This window comes from Punica granatum, chromosome 3 (genome assembly GCF_007655135.1).
Source record: "Punica granatum isolate Tunisia-2019 chromosome 3, ASM765513v2, whole genome shotgun sequence".
NCBI classification, from domain to species: domain Eukaryota; kingdom Viridiplantae; phylum Streptophyta; class Magnoliopsida; order Myrtales; family Lythraceae; genus Punica; species Punica granatum.
In genome coordinates, this window is record NC_045129.1 from 10588873 (window position 1) to 10606916 (window position 18044).

General features: G+C 40.4%; 2 protein-coding genes across 3 annotated transcripts; one reads left to right on the forward strand and one right to left on the reverse strand.

Moving 5' to 3' along the window:
- Nucleotides 1–3806: 3806 nt before the first annotated feature.
- On the forward strand, nucleotides 3807–8418 carry LOC116201946 (protein HEAT INTOLERANT 4-like). The gene is made up of 14 exons (XM_031533431.1): nucleotides 3807–4170; nucleotides 4868–4906; nucleotides 5012–5065; nucleotides 5163–5226; nucleotides 5372–5430; nucleotides 5902–6026; nucleotides 6137–6196; nucleotides 6565–6623; nucleotides 6971–7050; nucleotides 7232–7270; nucleotides 7412–7474; nucleotides 7563–7610; nucleotides 7716–7844; nucleotides 7955–8418. The coding sequence occupies exons 1-14, from the start codon at nucleotides 3985–3987 to the stop codon at nucleotides 8000–8002; spliced, it is 1053 nt and encodes a 350-aa protein (XP_031389291.1). The 5' UTR covers nucleotides 3807–3984; the 3' UTR covers nucleotides 8003–8418.
- A 3467-nt stretch (nucleotides 8419–11885) lies between these two features.
- Nucleotides 11886–15481, reverse strand: LOC116201406 (protein CPR-5). Of its 2 annotated transcripts, none has more exons than XM_031532637.1 (5): nucleotides 15120–15481; nucleotides 14321–14377; nucleotides 14151–14186; nucleotides 13270–13998; nucleotides 11886–12843 (listed from the first exon to the last, which is right to left on the reverse strand). In XM_031532637.1, exons 1-5 carry the CDS (start codon nucleotides 15429–15431, stop codon nucleotides 12304–12306), a joined length of 1674 nt encoding a protein of 557 aa, XP_031388497.1. In that variant the 5' UTR covers nucleotides 15432–15481; the 3' UTR covers nucleotides 11886–12303. The 2 variants fall into 2 exon arrangements, with proteins under 2 accessions (XP_031388497.1, XP_031388496.1); XM_031532636.1 differs by having other exon boundaries at nucleotides 11886–12846; nucleotides 15120–15479.
- Between the last annotated feature and the right edge of the window lie 2563 nt (nucleotides 15482–18044).

Sequence of the window (18044 nt, forward strand, 5' to 3'; positions counted from 1 at the left end):
CTTGTATAGGCTTAAGCAAGCACCTCGGCAGTGGTATAAAAGTTTGACTCTTTCATGTTGAGCCATGGCTACACACGGACAACTTCAGATCATTGTGTGTTCGTGAAACAATTCTCGAATGGTGATTTTATCATTTTACTGTTATATGTGGATGATATGCTACTTGTTGGTCATGATATGAGCAAGATTGCAGAGTTGAAGAAAAAGCTCAGCAAGTCCTTTGCCATGAAGGATTTGGGACCGGCAAAGCAGATCCTTGGGATGCATATTTCTCGTGACAGATCAAGTGGAAAACTTTGGCTTTCTCAAGAGAAGTACATCGAGAAGATTTTGGATCGGTTCAACATGGGTAATGCTAAACCAGTTTCATCACCACTTGCTTCTCATTTCAAACTTAGCTCGAAGCAATGTCCTACAAGTGAGAAGGAGAAAGAAGAAATGAAGAAAGTTCCTTACTCATCAGCTGTAGGAAGTTTAATGTATGCCATGGTCTGTACAAGGCCAGATATTGCTCATTCTGTTGGTGTGGTAAGTCGTTTTCTCTCCAATCCGGGGAAAGAGCATTGGAATGCGGTTAAATGGATCCTGAGGTATCTCAGAGGAACATCCAAGGTGTGTTTACACTTTGGCACTGGTAAGCCGGAGTTAGTGGGCTATACGGATGCGGATATGGCAGGAGATATTGATTCCCGGAAATCCACTTCGGGATACTTGATGACTTTTGCAGGGGGAGCTATCTCATGGCAATCAAGGCTTCAAAAGTGCATCGCTTTGTCTACAACGGAAGCCGAATACATTGCGGTGACCGAAGGTTGCAAGGAGATGTTGTGGTTGCAAAAGTTTTTGCAGGAGTTGAGCTTGAAGCAAGAAAGGTATGTTCTACACTGTGATAGTCAAAGCGCCATTCATCTTTGCAAGAATCCCACTTTCCATTCGAGGTCGAAGCATATCGATATCAAGTTTCATTGGATTAGAGATGTGTTGGAGTCCAAGCTGGTGAAGCTAGACAAAGTGCACACTGATGAGAATAGAGCTGATATGATGACAAAACCTCTCGCTAGGGAGAAACTTCATGTTTGCCGAAGTATAGCCGGTATGCTTGAAGCCTCCAAATAGTCGGGAGGGGGAGTTTGTTGGGCTTCCCTCCAATTTGGAGGAAGTTGGGCTCAAATTGTATTGGGCTTTTATTGGGCTTTAATAAGCCCAATAACCCATTTTTATTAGGGTTACTGGCAGAATATATATAAGTAGCAGATCAGCAGCAGATTAGGGGGGTTGGTGAGCCGCAGCAGCAGAGCAGCAGCTGCAGAAAATCAGCACAGAATAACAGAGGGAGCAGAGCAGAATTCGGACAAAACAGGGGCAGCGCGCAGCTGGAGATCAAACCTCGATCGGGACGTCAAACGAACTCCGATTGGGACGAAATTTTGACAGCAGCTTCACAACACGTGGGGCTAACTTCTGAACGGTCAGAATTTCTATTCGAGCTCTGTAGGTGCTGTTTTAGCTGATTTTGTGAACCACCCGGTGTGGGTGACGAATTTGGTGTTTGGGTGATCCAAGAGTGTTTCTCTTGAGGTTAGGTGATCCAAGGGTTTACCCTTGATGAAAGACATTGTATAACCCTCATTCATAGTGGATCGTTGATTCGGAGTTGGTCCCGTGGTTTTTCCCCACATTGGGGTTTTCCACGTAAAATTCTTGGTGTTGTTTTACTTTACTGCTTGTTGGTTGATTTGATTAGTTCCTATCTCGATTACACTAGTAGGGGAGGAAGATTAATCGCTGCGTTATTATTTGGTTGAGTACATCCCTAACCCCAACACACAAAACTTCTTTCCTTCATGGTTGATTAAATTCTCTTTCAAGGCAAAAATAGAGTTGATATATGTACACACACATATAACGTGCTTTTTTCCTTGAAAGCAGATCGTGCTGCTGTCTCTCAGAAGAAGCCTATCGACGACAATGCTCCGATTCCTACCCTAGCGCAGAGGAACATATAAGAAGAAACCTGACGGAGGATATTGCACTGTTTACAACATCTAGGAGAGACTATAATAAGTCATAGCACAAATAACAGTCCTGTGATGGTCCACATAATTGTCAACCAGAGCCATCGATCATTTTTTATCTATACAACGTTGGATGGAGTTCGCTACAGCAAGATGTTCCTTGATATCTCGACGTTAGATTCTTTTTCTTGAGTTAAATCTGCAGTTACCGGCCAAAAACAAAAGATCTCACACCTTCACTTTAGAGTTCTTTCGCAAGAATAAAATTCCCAATGTAATATAGAATTTGCAAATCAAGCAACTAATGCGAAGATTTGTATAATTGGGAGCATGAATCGATGGATTGTCGACACCGTAGCTAAAGGGAAAGCACAAGAATTTCCCCAAGTGGCTCAATTAGCCATGAAATGGAGTTCAGGAAACGGGGATCATGATCATTGGACCATTGACCATGCGTAGCTCGATATCGGACCTTAAAATCTTCTACTAGCTATAATGGTTCACATTTCTTTTATGCAACCTAGCGATTTAGTAAGTCTTGTAATGCGGTAATCTCAATTCTCGTTTTAGATGGATCATATCAATCGATAAGTAATTAATGACAGCGTGATCTCTTGAAATATTTCATGCCATACACCATGCACGGTTTAATACAGTGTGTTTGGTTTTATAATTAAATAGAGTTGGATTTTGATTTTAATTGGGTTGTAATGATTGTATTGTTGAATTGTGAGAAAAAGTGTAAAAAAGTAATGAATAGTTGAGAGAATTTAGTATTAAAAATTGAATTGAATGGTTAAAAAATTAAAGAAAATGGAAAAAATAATAATTGTGTTGTTGATTTTTGTTGTGTAGTGAGTAAAGTTAAAGTTATAGTTAAAATTTTAAAAACCGACCTTAAAACCAAACCGGCTAATAATCGTTATGTATGTTCTTCTATTATTCAGAAACTCCCATGAAATATACATATGGAAGGGCAAATTCCGCCAATTGCATCCTTTGAAATTTTGCGTATGGGCTTTATTCGCCCAATATGTCAAGCTAAATTATCGTGATTAGCAGCCCGGCCCGTAAAGGAACACGTATTAATTTCATGATAACCCTCAGCTCAAGCCCGTTGTTATCGTGTCGTGCCCGTGCTAAACTAGCCAGCGTAATTTTGCCTATTTTCATACCTGAGTGACGCCAATCTGGCCTATGGACGCGCTATCAGCAACCCTATACACTCGCGACAACAATGTCCTTAGCCATCCCATTAGGGTCACCTCCTCTTCCAGCCTGCGGCTAGTTGAGAAATCGATCGAGATGGCTGGCTATCCTTTCTAAATTTTTTCTAGGAAACTCATGCTACTCTAATATTGAGAAATTACAAACAATTTTATGTAACTGAAAAAAAAAATCGACAGACAATGAAAGGAATATATCACGATTGCCAAATTAAAATCGCCTTTAATTTTAACTAATTTCTCTTAAGCTCGAATTTGGCAGAAGTACAGTCAAATTCGGAAATTACCCGAATTAAGACGTTGAGATTGGGATATATATTGTACGAAATTGCAATAGGAGGTCATCAAATTTCCGAATTTACAATACGCCCCCCGTTCGTGAAACTTTACTTTCCTTCCTCACCCCCGGAAATTTGAAATTACTTTCGGAATCAAAGAGGGCTCCCAAACCCGCGCCATTCATCTAGAAAAGACCGCGTCGGTTTTACGCCCCCAAAACTCCCTTAAATTACACATATGCCCCTCCCCCGTCGTCCTAATACACAACACGTCCATGACATGACCTACCACCCCTACCCCTCTCTCTCTCTCTCTCTCTCTCTCTCTTTCTCTCTCCACCCTTTGAATCTCAAATTCAAACTGTGAGAAGACGAAACCTAATTTTCTCTCTCTAAAGATCTCTCTCTCTCTCTCTCTCTCTCTCTCTCTGTGTCTGTGAGCTTGAGCTTTGTGGGGAAACGAACATGAGGAGGAGAGGAGCAAAGAGGAAGCAGAGGGACGAATCCCAGTCTTCCTCCCTGCAGGAACAGCCGAACAGGGAGGAGAACCACAAGCCGCCCGCCAAGACCACCGCCAAGTCCGGGGCCACTCGCGCGACGGCTGCCAAGTCAGAGCCAGAGCCCGAGTTCTTCGAGGACCAGCGCAACTTGGTGATTGATTGCTTGCTTCAAACTTTGCCTATTGATTCTCTGTTCTCTGTGGTGCTCGAATTGCTTCGGAGCTTTTGGCTTTAGTTTTGCGCGTCATTGTGTGGCGGCTATCTGCTTGGAGTAATTGGGCGTACCGTTTTGGAGCAGACGGATTAAATTGTATGAGAAATTTGCAAAATTGTTTGGTTTTGTCTGCTGCAAAACCTTTGGAGTAGCTGACGAGGATGTCTGAATAAATTTGGAATTTTTACTCCAGTCGAATAACTTTTTGCATTGAACCTTTACTTATCTTTGTGTGGTTGTTTCAAGTTTTTCGCACTTTTAGTTTGGTGTAATCTCAATTTCCATTATCCGTGTTTGCGTAAAAGCCTTAGAGGGTCTTAAATTCGGTTAAACGTTGGAGTCCTCGATAAAGCCGCTCGTTTTTTATAATCCAATTGTGACAAAGGAGCAAAGTCCTGACCTTCGATCATAGCTTTGCATAGGCAACCTGATAGGTTGCTGACAGAATACAATGTTTAGCTTAGAACCGATAAGGTCTGACAGAATAAGGATTTGCTTTAATTTTTCACGTCGGTCCATGTTATGTCTTGAAGCTGGTATTATACTTTTTATGCTGAGGTTAAGCTTTGCAACTTTCTCCATTATTTCTACCTAGATAAACATCTCATGGGAAATTTTTATGTGTATGATGCAGCAAGATTTGTGGAAGAAGGCTTTTCCTGTTGGAACAGAGGTTTGTATTCAAATAAGCCAATTATTCATCATCAATTATGAAATTGCCACATCTCATCAAGTAGAGGAGCTTTTGGTGCTTATATGCGATTAATATTCATTACAGTGGGACCAATTGGATGCTGTCTACCGATTCAATTGGGATTTTTCTAATCTAGAAGTAAGTTCTTTTCTCTTTAAGCAGAAGAAGCTACACTACAGGAGTATCTACTTGCTTCAATTATCATCCTCTGATGCTTAAATTCCTATTTCACCAGAATGCGTTTGAAGAGGGTGGGAAGTTATATGGCAAGAAGGTCTATCTCTTTGGATGTACTGAGCGTAAGTAGCTGCGGAAGCTGTAAACACTTCATCCTGTTCAACCTTTTTTTAGTAGGGAATAATGGGACTTCTACCCCAACTCTTAATGATTTCATGAATATTCTGTGCTGTCCTTTGCTAACCCTTCAGCCTTTTTCTGATGCAGCTCAAATGGTGCCTTTCAAGGGTGACAATATAATTATCCATGTACCTGCTGTGGTGGCTGTAAGTTATCATTCTAATCAAAGCAACAATTAGCTATTATTAGAAATAAATTTGGTTCTAAAGTTTTGCTTGTTAGTAATCATTGGGTACGCAAGTTTCTTTTCAAGATTTATGTATATTTTCAGAATGTAGTTTGATAATTATTATCAATTATCTTACTATTACAGATACAACCTACATTTTTTTCCCTTGCAAGGGCTTCTATGTATGTGGTATAATGATTAGTTGCTCAAAGCATAAGGGATCATTCTTCTAAGTCCAGCTTGCTTCACTTTTATCGTATTTGGTGTTTCTTTGGTTGATCTGCCCTCTTGTAATCTCTTTAATATGCCTTTTTTCCCCTTCTTTCTTTTTTTTTTTTTTGAACTTTTTTGTGAGTCTGAAGTGAAAGTTCATTCTGTGTGCTCACCACTTAGCTTCTGTGGAGTTTTTCTTTATCTTTACTATATTGCTATATTCCTTATGTTGCAGATCGATTCTCCTTTTCCACCTTCTGACAAGATTGGTATTAAATCAGTTCAAAGAGAATCTGAAGAAATAGTTCCGATGAAGCATATGAAAATGGACTGGGTTCCATATATTCCTCTCGAGGACAGGTATTCAATACGTCGCATTCTAGGTCCCTTGGGCAGATTGTCATGAAATGCTAATCATTCTACAAATCTCATAACATGTTTGTCTGATACATAACATGTTTCATTTACAGGGACAGCCGAGTTGATAGGCTGAAATCTCAGATATTTATCTTGAGTTGCACGCAGAGGAGGTACCAATGCTTTCTCAGACTTATACATTTCTAGTTTTGTGGCTTTTGCAATAATTGTCTTATATCATCTCCTAGGATCAGCATGCTCCAATAAAAATGTCTTCGGGCTTTTGGTTTCTATGCCTTTTCATTTTATTTTTTTAAAAAAATATGCATTTTGGTTTTTAACTAGTACTGAATCACGTGTTGGATATGCTGCACTTTATTTCTTGATTTTCTAGATACTTTGAAATGCATGCAGTTGATACACTCATTATATATAAACCTTTTGCTGGTTGCATATGCATTCAGATATTACGTGCATGAGTTTTCTAATGCTGTTCAAAGAAGCCATATATCTGATGTTTATGAGCTTTTTTACCTTGCAGGGCTGCTCTGAAACACTTGAAGATAGAGCGTATCAAGAAATATGAATATTGCTTGCCATGTGAGTATCAGAAGCAAGTGACGCATCTAACAGCTGAAACTGCATTAGACCAATTCATGCCATGCACATTGTTGTTCATTTCCGATTGCCTTCGGGTACTTTTTGGACCTCCATCAGGTTCATGCACATCTAGTAATACATTTACATTTAGCATTTGTGCACTTTTTGGACCTCCATCAGGTTCATGCATATCTAGTGATACATTTACATTTAGCAGTCAAAGGCATGTTCATATTTTTGTAATATTCGGCAGGTTTTTCCTCTCTCTCTTTTCATGGTTGCTGCATAATTCCCTTCTCTAGAGATGAGTTTTAACCTTGTAGTGCTACTCTCATGATCTATTGCAGATTTCTATAATCCATTGAAGGAAGATCAGTTTGAACAGAGCACGGATGTCTCAATTGTTTTCCCGGCTGAACCAAAACCTGTAAGTTCATTCATGAAAAAGAAAGCTTGTTACTCTGGCTCTTTTTGAAACTTGGAAACCCATTCTCCTTTCTCGTTAGCATATGATTCTGGACATTTCGTTTCGGAAGATTGCCGCCACTATAATGCAATATTATGTGTGATCTGCGTGTTTCATATGCCTTTTCTATTTCTTCCTGCAGATTTTATGTGATTTCGACTGGGAGATGGATGATGTTGAGGTATATTATAGATTTAGCGTATTCTAATTTACAGGAACTAGAAAAATCATGAAGGTTCATTTCTATGGAATAGGGATTTTTTTGCCCCATGGGCAGAAGCGGAATTGACTCATATTTATTTTATATTGCCATGATAATTAGGACGTTGCCAGTGATTTGATCAAGGAAGAGGTGTTAAGTGAAGATGAGAAGGATGCCTTCAAGGTACTGATGTTGAGATTGTCCATTTTCTTGGTTGTTTCTTTGACTTATCGCAGGGTTTTACTAAGCATGTTCCTTTCTTGTTTTTCAGGACTTTGTCAAGGAAAAAGTTCGTGAGGCCAAAAAGGCCAACAGAGAGGTATGACTATGCCATGTCAAATACTATATGCCAACACTCGAATTTTGGACTGTGCTTTGGTTGTATATATGACCAGGAAGTCTGAAAATATCCTCCTCTTTGCAGGCAAGAGAAGCTCGCAAGAAAGCCATTGAAGACATGAGCGAGGAGACCAAAACAGCATTTCAAAATATGAAGTTCTACAAGTTTTATCCCATACCAACACCGGATACACCTGATCTATCAAACACTAAGGTACGATTATACTGTGCATCAAGCATTTACAACCATTACTTCGTTCTGATCGCATTCATGCAAATAACTATTTCATATGCTAACTCTCTGTCTATGCGCTTTCTTTTCAGTCGACATTCATAAACCGTTACTACAGACATGCCCACGAACTCCTGTGATAGACCAATATCTGTATAACGACGGCTGTTTGCAGCTCGAAGATTTTTGTGCACTATGAGGAAGGTTAGGAGAGCCCTAGTTCCCGGGCCATACACTTTGTTGGTCATAGGTTAGCCGCCTCAGCAAGATAAGGACGGTGTAGTAGTAGTTTATTTACTCATGGTTTAAGCTGTTAGTTTGCTACTGGTCATGAGAAAGGTTAATTGTAACGTGAATGAATCGTTCAGGGTTATTTAACTCTGAACCGAGCTCCTGAAGATTTGGGGGAAGAATTCTTTGTAGCTACATTGATGATCAGTCTTTACTACCTCTGTCTTGTCTTCAGCTTTGTAACATCAGAATTAAGAGTTGCTACTATAGGTTACACATTGTTGCTGGTTCATGAATAAAGCGTCATCGAACTTTGCTGCATATCCCTTTTTCTTCTATAGTTCTAATAAATGAGCTCACCAAGTGCTATTCGTTCGAGGGGGTGGATGTTATCAACTATTCAGAATGAGTCTGCAGTTTCTATCGACTTACACTAATCCCGGTTCAAGATTAAAATCTACCGGGACGCGTTTCTTGGCGAGTAACTAGTCCGAATATCCATTTTTTAAAGTGGACGTGCAGTATAGAACTTGATGAGATATGAATTTCGCGGATGGACTTTGCATGAGCCCCCATCGATTAGATAGAGCTGCCATTTCCTTCCAATCCAAAACTCCGTTCTGTGAAATCACGTGAAATCAGCAGTGGACAGGACATCTTATGCTCTTTCTGATCGCAAGGATTGCACGGTAGCATCTTCTGGTGTGTAAACTAGTCGCATAATGCTGTATCATAATTTAATTTCACGAAGTTCGGTCATCTCGCTTTATTTGCAATGTAAGATCGAATTCCCAGCTTGTTCACAATCAAACTGATGATTACGGAGAAAATTTCCAATTAAGCAGAAGAAGAGGCTTCTACTCAATAGCCATCTGAATTACATCGAGTACACGCCCAGCATGCTTTTATTTACTACAGCAGCACAACAATGATTCACATAGTTGGAACTCGCCATTTTGTTTCGCCTGCAACGGTACCGAAGGAAGGATGTTACTTGACTAACAAGAAGGACTCAACTCCTCGGGTTGTGATCTAGTAGCTGAAAGGCTCACCATAGAGGATTGACCACATTAAGCTCAATCATCCCTAGCAGTTGGCTGTATATTTTGGTCAAACCACGGAAAGGAGTGCCTCCCGGACTGCTTAAAATATAACAAAACACAAGCTCCCAAGAATCCCACAGCAAAGTCTAGTCCGATATCCCTGTAAAACCAAAGAAGATCAATGGATTCACCTTCACCATTGGCATCGATGTTGTGCTGTTCAGGCACGCCAGGCAGCTCATGATCTCCTGAGCAGTTCTTTGTCAGTGGATGTCCACAAAGTCCGTTGTTCCCGGATACGATCCATTCCTGAATGTATTCAGCTGGCTGCTCAGGGGTATGGGTCCCCATAGCCCATTGAATGACAGGTTTAGATAGCTCGGGTAGTTCAGCTCAGATAGGCTCGGGGGGGTAGGACCTGAGAGTTGGTTGAGAAATAAATAGAGGGACTCCAGCATCTTCAGATCTCCAATCTTCAAAGGGATCTTCATGCTGAAGTTATTCCGTGACAGATTCAGGTTTTGGGGATACCGAAGTGCTGTCAGCTCTTCTGGGATTCATTCACCTAAGTTGTTGCTAGAAAGGTCAATCGACAACAGGGATGGAAGCGTACTGGAGCATATTTGAGTTATGCTCCTCTTATTGACCTGAACTTCATGCGTATCACGCTCATAACCAGGAGAGTCAAGCAGATAGTGAATGTCTCCATTCACGATGGAACTGAGGTTGTTGAAGCAGCTAGGAATGCCTCCACTAATGTTATTCTGTGCTAGGTGTAGGAGTTGAAGATTGCGGAGCTGGCACAGCTCGACGGGGATCCGTCCACCCAAGGAGTTGCTCCAGAGATTCAATATATAGAGAACCGTCATTTCACCGAAAGAAGGGATGGCACCACCAAATCCATTCTCGCTCAGATCAAGCAATTCCAAAGAGGTTACATTGCTCAGGCACCGAGGGAGCCTCCCGATAAAGTCATTTCTGATAGGTCGAGATACCTGACTAGTTCAAGCGGACACACCGATGTTGGTAAAAGGCCACCAAGGTTGTTGTTCCGTAGACTCATTGCTTCTATTGATTGAAGGCTTTCCAGACAACAGGGGAATCTCCTGGAAAGACGTTGTTTGAGAACGTTGGCCAGAATTTCCATGCTTGAGAACTCGTTCCAAATAAGGTCAAGGTACTTCGAGTGCTTCAACTCGACCAGAGGAGGACTTATCCCTGTACAGATAGCTGGCCATGTCATATGACTTAACACATGGGCTTCGGAGATCAAGCTTCACAACATGGGCTGTGCTTTTGCTGCACCGGACTCCCTTCCATGAGCAGCAATCATATCCTGCCAATGAGGACAGGCAAGCCATGTCATCAATGACACCCCGCTTGAATTTGAGAAGAGCTTCCCTATGTCTTGATGCAGGTAGTTTGTGAGACCAATGCACTAAGCAAACTCGAATCTTCCGATGACAGACAATATACATAGGAGAAAAGGAACAGGACTGGTGGAAAAAGAAGTTGATGCTTCAAAGCAGAAAAGTTATGTTGTTGTCTCCTTTTCAAGGGTAGGCGGTAGTGCCGGTCTGTTTCGTACGTTTAAGGATCAGAAGAGTGCGTATTTTCATTGTTTTTCACTCTGCATGTTAGCATATAAAATTCTAGCGTAAACTTGGAGGTTAAAAATGCCCGTGACCCTCACCATTCACTCGTAGCTATAATGTCGAATGAAGGATCCAAATGACAAATCTTTCCAAGAAAGACTTGCTTAGTGCCGCTTCAGTTAGTGAAAGAATCATTAATCACGAAAGCTTAGTCTAAATTAAAAGCATGCTTACTATGCGTTAGTTTATATATGTGACAAAATCCAAGAAAGACTTTTGACGAGGTGAGCAAAAAATGCTTCGCTTAGTATTTCGTCCAACTTGTTTCTCGTAAATTTGGACATTGACCAGAGACTGGAGACCCTCACCAGAACAACAGCATCTAAATTTAGTCCACATTAACAACTCTTCTGCAGACATCCATATGAAATGTGGAAGAAAATTTTGCCCACAGTGGGCTTGATTCCGTGTTAGAGTTGATTATGATTCTCCCTGATTTCTCGGAAAAGAAAATTTTCATGAGTCCGATACTTGATCCTTTATTGCTAAAGACCTGCATATAGATGTAGGCTACTGAAATTTCAAATAGTCATTCCCAAATAATTTAGGAATTAATATGCTGTCGTCCTTTTCTACATTCTCTTTACGTTATTACGCATCTTCAGGAGAGATTTCCTTTCCATGGTTTTCAAGATTTCATCGACAAGAAAATATAGGCGTCTCGGGAGAAATATCAAATGCTCATTCATGTTCTCCAAAGGCACGGCATGGTGCTTGTATGTGCCAAGAGAGGTTCTCACCGTGTCTTACTCTGCAAGCAACAGAAGCTCCCGGGAAAAGACCTTGAAGTGCAAACACTAGATGAGGTTTCAGAATGTGAAACGACGTGTTTTTACGTCGTAAAGTGTCTAATTTGCCCAACAGACTATGATGTTATTAGGCCTCTTCAATATGGTCAAATAGCAGCATTCTGATGGCAGCTGTGCAAATCAGTAGGCTTGCCATTACCAACTCTTTGGCGCTACTTTCTCCCTTTTCAGGTTCCTTTTGCAAATCAGTATTACGGAAAAGCTCTCCATGTCCAGCATCGGTAAAACAGAGTCCGTTGCTCAAAAATTCTTATGCATTACAAAGGAAGGTTCAGAGGAAAGCCATTAATCTTAACCGCAAACTCTTTTTGCCAGCAAGTCAGCCCAAACCTGAAGCATTTGTTGCGAAATACAATTATACAAGACATTGCATACTCATCTACTTAAATAAGTACACGCCTCTTATACACTGGTGTACAATCAGTACATAGAACCCAAATCCTACTTAATCTACAATAACATCAAAACCTTCACTCCTTTCTCCTTCAATGTTCTTCAAAACTAGGACTTTTGACCTAAAATACACTTCATATTAACACAAAGCCTCATAATGGATAAAATACAATAAGGCCATCTTTGGCATAAGTTAAAAGACAACCAAATGGAAATACCGCATAAAATCACGCACTTGTGAGACAATTTATTCTGCTTCATTTTGGTTCCAATTTGAATAGGATACTCCTCTCTCCTTCGATGTCCGGCATCAACTAAACCCATCATCGTTGACAAACAGTCCCTCTATTTTGCGAGAAATGTGGTCCTTCCACTCACTGGCACTTCCAAAGGGAATGAGACCGCATAATAGCGGGAGAAACAGCACGACCATGGCATAAAAGAGGATCCTCCGGGTCCAATAAGGAATCAATACTGCTCGTCCCTTGGGCTCAAGGGCTGCATCCACTGGGCCATGGAGGACTAGGAACAGCACCGATGTAAACATGTTTGCGAAGAAATGGACCAAACATAGAACCTCCCAAACAAGCAGCCAGTGGAAGCCGCTGCCTCCCAAAGTGTCAACGCAGAGCTTCCCTGCAAAGCCACAGGCGACTCCCAAGAGGAGCAGTAGAAAAGTTACGGGCATTGTCTGGTTTGAACATGAAGAGCGTTGAAGGAGCAAGTAGGCAATGGCAAGGATCATTAGAATGCCGAAGAGCATTCTGCTGAGGACTTGGATCTGGCACTTGAGCATATCCAGTCCAGAGTTGAATGATGCCACTGGCCCTGGTACCCACCAAGATTTGGACTGCTGAAGGAGAAAACAATGAATTATCAGGAATGTAGGCAACATTATAGACGATTCTCAGGCTATGTTGAGTTCAGGAAGTCTGATATTTTTTCTTAGAAAAACATTCATCTTCCTTTTCTCTTAACTTTTCTAAGAAAACAAAGAAGAGTTGCTTTCAAAGCTCTTTCCCATTATCTCTTGCTTGATAAGGAAAAACAATTACGGTATGCACTTCCAAAATGTGTCGCAATAAAAACAAAGAACTTATCATTTCTGTCTTTCTTAAAATATTTGGAAAAGGACAAACAATAAATTTCAATACCATTTCTTCCACATCAAACAGCCCTAAGAATTGGTCGAACATTCAACATCAGTCATGATGAATATGAACTACAAGGAAAGCCAAATCCCAGTTACAACATGATGGGGAAGCCCTATACTTGCCTGTGTTAGAGGAGCACATGATGCAGTAGCTTCAGAAATCCTCTTGTATGAAAAAACATAGGCCCCACATGCAAGTGCCATTGACATGAAAAGCAAACCCGCCACAAGACAATCCGCACATTTCTTGAGAAGCTCTGCATGCCTAACGTCCTTCAGTTGAGTCTTGAACTTCTCAGACTTAAAAGAAGCCTTCGATATGCCCATTGCAAGTTTTGACCTCTCTAAGTGGTTAGCATCATAACTTAGGGCAAGCTCTGCCTCTTTCAGCTTCATCTTCTTTATTGAGAGGCTAAGCTCCAAAGTCTTGAGGTTGTTTGACCGAGTCTGCTCTATGACAGATTTCTCGAATGTGCTGTACATGGGCTGTTGGATAATGGGTCCCGATTTGCTTCGAGTAACACAGGCCAGCTGATTTGTGGGCACATGTGAACTGATTTCTGGGTAATTCAATTGACTGTCCTGAACATCCTCAAAGTTTTGCAATGTCTCTTCACAATCATCTCTGATACAAGAATTGCCCGGGCAACCGCCCTGCGCCAAAGTCGGGGATCCAGCAGCTGTTTGAGATGATGAATCATTTATCAGTCCAAAGGTCCTTAACGTCCTCCTGAAAGAAGTTCCCACAGCTCGTTGAGACGATGAATCATTTATCAGCCTAAGGGTCCTTAAAGTGCTCCCAAAAGACTTCTCAAAGTTATCGGCAAAGCCTGAGAATTTATCGCCGAAAACCTGTTGTTGGACCAGCAGTTAAAAACAGAAGGCACCCGAATTACTACTTCAGTATCTCGACCTAATATAGAATTCCCACAAACTACAGGAGGAACTCAACTTGTAAATTGGAAGAGTCAACGCAGGAGACAGCAGCATAAGGTCGCTCTTACATTGGTTAATGATTCTCTGACGGCGGAAGTGCAAATCTGCGAGTCAAGTGGTACGTCGGAGGCAAGAAAACATATGAGTGGGTAGATTATTACACATCATCCAAAAAAAAAATTCAGGGTATTCCAGTATTAGTAGACTGATCTGCATATAGGACAAAGAAGAAGAATACCTGTGAGATATAATCAATAGACATCTTTTCTCTAGCCACGTCCTGCTTCTCAAGGACCTACAATCAAAATTTAGTGTAACAGATCAACCGTCTTGTCATTATAGAGTAAACAGAGAATACAAAATTATTTGATCTTTCAGCATGGGAGCATAAAGAGCACAGGATCGGTATATCAATTAACACTGACCACAGCCAGTCAGAATTAAAGCAAGACGGATACGGCCATTGAGTTATAATCTTGACTTATAAACAACTAAGAAATTGCCATAACATCTCTCTTTTTCTCCTAAAAGGTACATATTTTCATCTTGCCCTATACTCTTTCCAGCTAAAGGCAATGGCTGAAAGAAACCCGATCAGAAGAACATTAACTTCATTGGCGCAAGCTACTTCTCAACGAGCCTCCCACTTTTCCTTGAAGTGTTAAGTCCCTCACATTGATTGCTATACACAAATTCGGTGTTTCGCTAGGCCTTACCTTACCATGTCCAAATTGAAAAATTTATCCCCACCCAAAGATAGAAGCTTTTACCCATAAACCCAATTTGAATTCCCGCATTAATCTCGAATATTCATAGAATTTAGTGAATACGGTCAAATTAAGGCCAAATATACATTCATCCAGAGCCAAACCTAGCCCAAAGCAATCGAAACAACCACCACCCAGCACAGCCAAAACTGCAACTTTATCCGATCCCAGGCAACAAAATCATAAATTTACCACGACAATGCGAAACCCAACCCTAAACAAATAAGAGCCAGAAACACCGCAGTGCCAAAATCGTAAATTCAATCAAACCTGGGCAACAACTGCGGCCAGCGACATCCCGAGGGGAAGCGCGATCGCCTCGGCCTCAGAAGCATGCCTCCGTGCTATCCCAAGCGCCAAGCGAGGGGCCCGGCGCCTGTACGCTACCGCGCGCGCAGGTGACGAGGATGATCCGGAAGGCCCACCTTCAGCGGGGCAAGCCCCTGTCTTCCTCGTCTTCTTCTTCTTGCTGGGTTTCCTGGCAACAGGTCTCGATGATGACGTGGAAGGCGGGCAATCGGATTCGACCACCGGGGCTGGTTCTGCCGGCCGGGGAGCTGGAGAGGAGGCCTCCTCCTCCATGAAAGAATAAGAAAAAGAAAGTGGGAGAGAGGGAGGGAGAAGGACGGTGAAAAAGCAAGAGCTGAATTTCAAAATTGAAAGTGATGCCCTTCGATTTTGATGTCTGGGCCGTTATGGGCTTGCTCAAATGGGCTGGGCCTCCTGGGGCAAAAATTCAGGATTGGCCCATAAAGAAAACTCAAGAGTAGATATGAAATTACAATTGCAAAAGGAAGTTGAATGAAGTGCATATATATACTTATATGCGTATCTATATCTGTCATATCGTATAATGTTGTGTAGCAGTGATGCGCGGAATGTATTTTCACCTACCAAAAAAAAAAACCATTTTCATGCATTCGTACCAAGTACCAACATAATTATTGCTTACTAAAAAAGAAAATATTTTCGTGTTATCGTGGATTATTTTCATGATAATATTATTTCCAAACTATTCAAATTATACTATACTATTTTTGAAGTTATTTACATTTTCTTTATATATATATATATATTGTCTGATTATTTCTTAGCATGATTTCCACTAGATTTTCCTCTGTATAATTCAAATCAAATTTGTGAACTGTATCGTGGTGTTTAAGTATTATATGACCTCGAATGAAGTAAAAATATTTTTGTAAAGTAAATACAAAATTAAAGAAACTATAGAAATATATAGCAATTAAAAAACCAATATAGCTTGTTCTCGCATAAAAGTATATAATATTTTGTCCATCATATCATAAGCTCTGTTGTCATTTCCACAAAGTTATAGGCAATTTTCGGGGAAAAGAAGTATTTAGAGGAAAGTTAGAAAAACTTTTAGGACGAAATATATGAAAACTTTTCTTCGCGGTCAAGAAGGAGCATATTCACCCAATCCCAGGGTTTTGAAACCATTTTAGGCCACCGGAACACCTTTGACGTGAGTAATCTATGCACCGCTGAGTGTTAACAAAGTCTCGAGAAATTAGTCGCAATTCCGAACACCCCAAATCAGGGAAAAAATTTTAAAAATAATAATTCAAAGTAACCAATAGTCAGTGACACATGCCAAGCACAAGAAGATAATTCCCCTTTGAAACTCATCTTTTAACTCGTGTACATAGATATATATAGATGTGTATATATATATATATAAATGCAAGTTATTCATGATTCATATATCATCGGTTACCGGGTGTGCAAGCGTTGTGTGGCATTTTGATTAAACTTAGCGCCTCACCTAAGATTAGTTATCCCAATGCCGGGAGAAACCAAAAGTGAGGTAAAAAAGTGCGGTCATCTCCTCTAAAATTTTGACACCGTAAAAAAAAATTCATATATTATTTATCAATTTTCAGTGAAATTACTTATATTCTATTCACCTAAAACTCGAACAATTCAAATTCTTATTCGTGCTCCAAGAGCCCCATCCTCTAGATCCAAATTTTAGGTACCTCCATGTCTCCATGTCTAATTTTTTGGCACCGATTTCTCTTTAGCGTGCAAAACTTTTATTTTCTTATAAATTTTTTTTCAAATTTCATGATATTAGCTTAAGGTGTGTAGGTTTGAATACGTTATTTTTTCCATGATACCCAGACCCCATCTTATAAGGGACAAGTTTTAAGATTTTGGAACTGCACCCTACCTTGTTAACTTCTTGAATCAGAACGTACTTGGAACTTGTATTATACATAGGTTCTGAATACCTTATTAGAACCTGTAAATTTTTTTATCTCCCTAAATAAAACCGAAAATGTCTTATCCATAATCGATAATCACGCAAAATAGAATGTTGACATAAATTTAGATTATTTTTTTAGTTAGTGACTATATTTTTTAAATATATGAATATCTAAATATAACTATGTATACATAATGGAGGAAATTATTATCCGGGTTCGAATATCGGTTCCGATTCTGAATACCCTATATAAAAGAATTGGAATCGAAACCGGTTTTCACCGGTTCCGTATTTTAATACCCAAACCTGATACTATTTTCAATACGAATTACCCGAACCCTACCATAACGGGTGGGTTTCGACCGATTCGAGTATACCCGGTATCCGTACACACCCCTTTATTAGTAGCCAAGAACCCAGAAAATAACATTAAAATGATGTTCATTGGTTTTAAAAGGTGCCAGTATAAATCTCATGCTTTGTCGTTATAGTTATATACAGTCAGTATTCACTAAAGTACGAAATCATATCACAATTTGAGCAAAGAAGCAATTCGCATTGTTCAGGATATTAATCTCATATAGAAAACATGAATAAAAATCCATTAGTATATATAAGATTTGGGTACCACCACTTATCAGCTTGAGCTTTTTAAGTGGAAATGGGCTCGAGCTCGTATAAGCCCAATGAAAACTTAATATGGTATCAGAGCGAGTTACGCTTCTGCATGTTCACGTGGGCTCATACCACGCCAGGCCCAGTATGTCGAATGCAGCCAAAGTGCGCCTCATGTTAGTCCCCCCTCACCGAGCACGGAAGAAGAGCTCGGCTCAAGGTCAATTGTTGAGGGAGGGTGTTTAAGGACACATGACAATGTGTAGTCAGAAATAGATCACACGTTGCACGTGAGGACGTGTGTTGAAGATATTAATCCCACATAGAAAAGATGAATAAAAATCTATTGG

Coding starts and splice junctions, on each gene's coding strand:
- LOC116201946 (XM_031533431.1), top strand. CDS start 3,985: ATGAGGAGGAGAGGAGCAAAGAGGAAGCAGAGGGACGAATCCCAGTCT. Junction 4,171..4,867: donor TCGAGGACCAGCGCAACTTG/GTGATTGATTGC, acceptor TGTATGATGCAG/CAAGATTTGTGGAAGAAGGC. Junction 4,907..5,011: donor CTTTTCCTGTTGGAACAGAG/GTTTGTATTCAA, acceptor TATTCATTACAG/TGGGACCAATTGGATGCTGT.
- LOC116201406 (XM_031532636.1), bottom strand. CDS start 15,431: ATGGAGGAGGAGGCCTCCTCTCCAGCTCCCCGGCCGGCAGAACCAGCC. Junction 13,999..14,150: donor TCAGAGAATCATTAACCAAT/GTAAGAGCGACC, acceptor GTCCAACAACAG/GTTTTCGGCGATAAATTCTC. Junction 12,847..13,269: donor CATGTGCTCCTCTAACACAG/GCAAGTATAGGG, acceptor TTTCTCCTTCAG/CAGTCCAAATCTTGGTGGGT.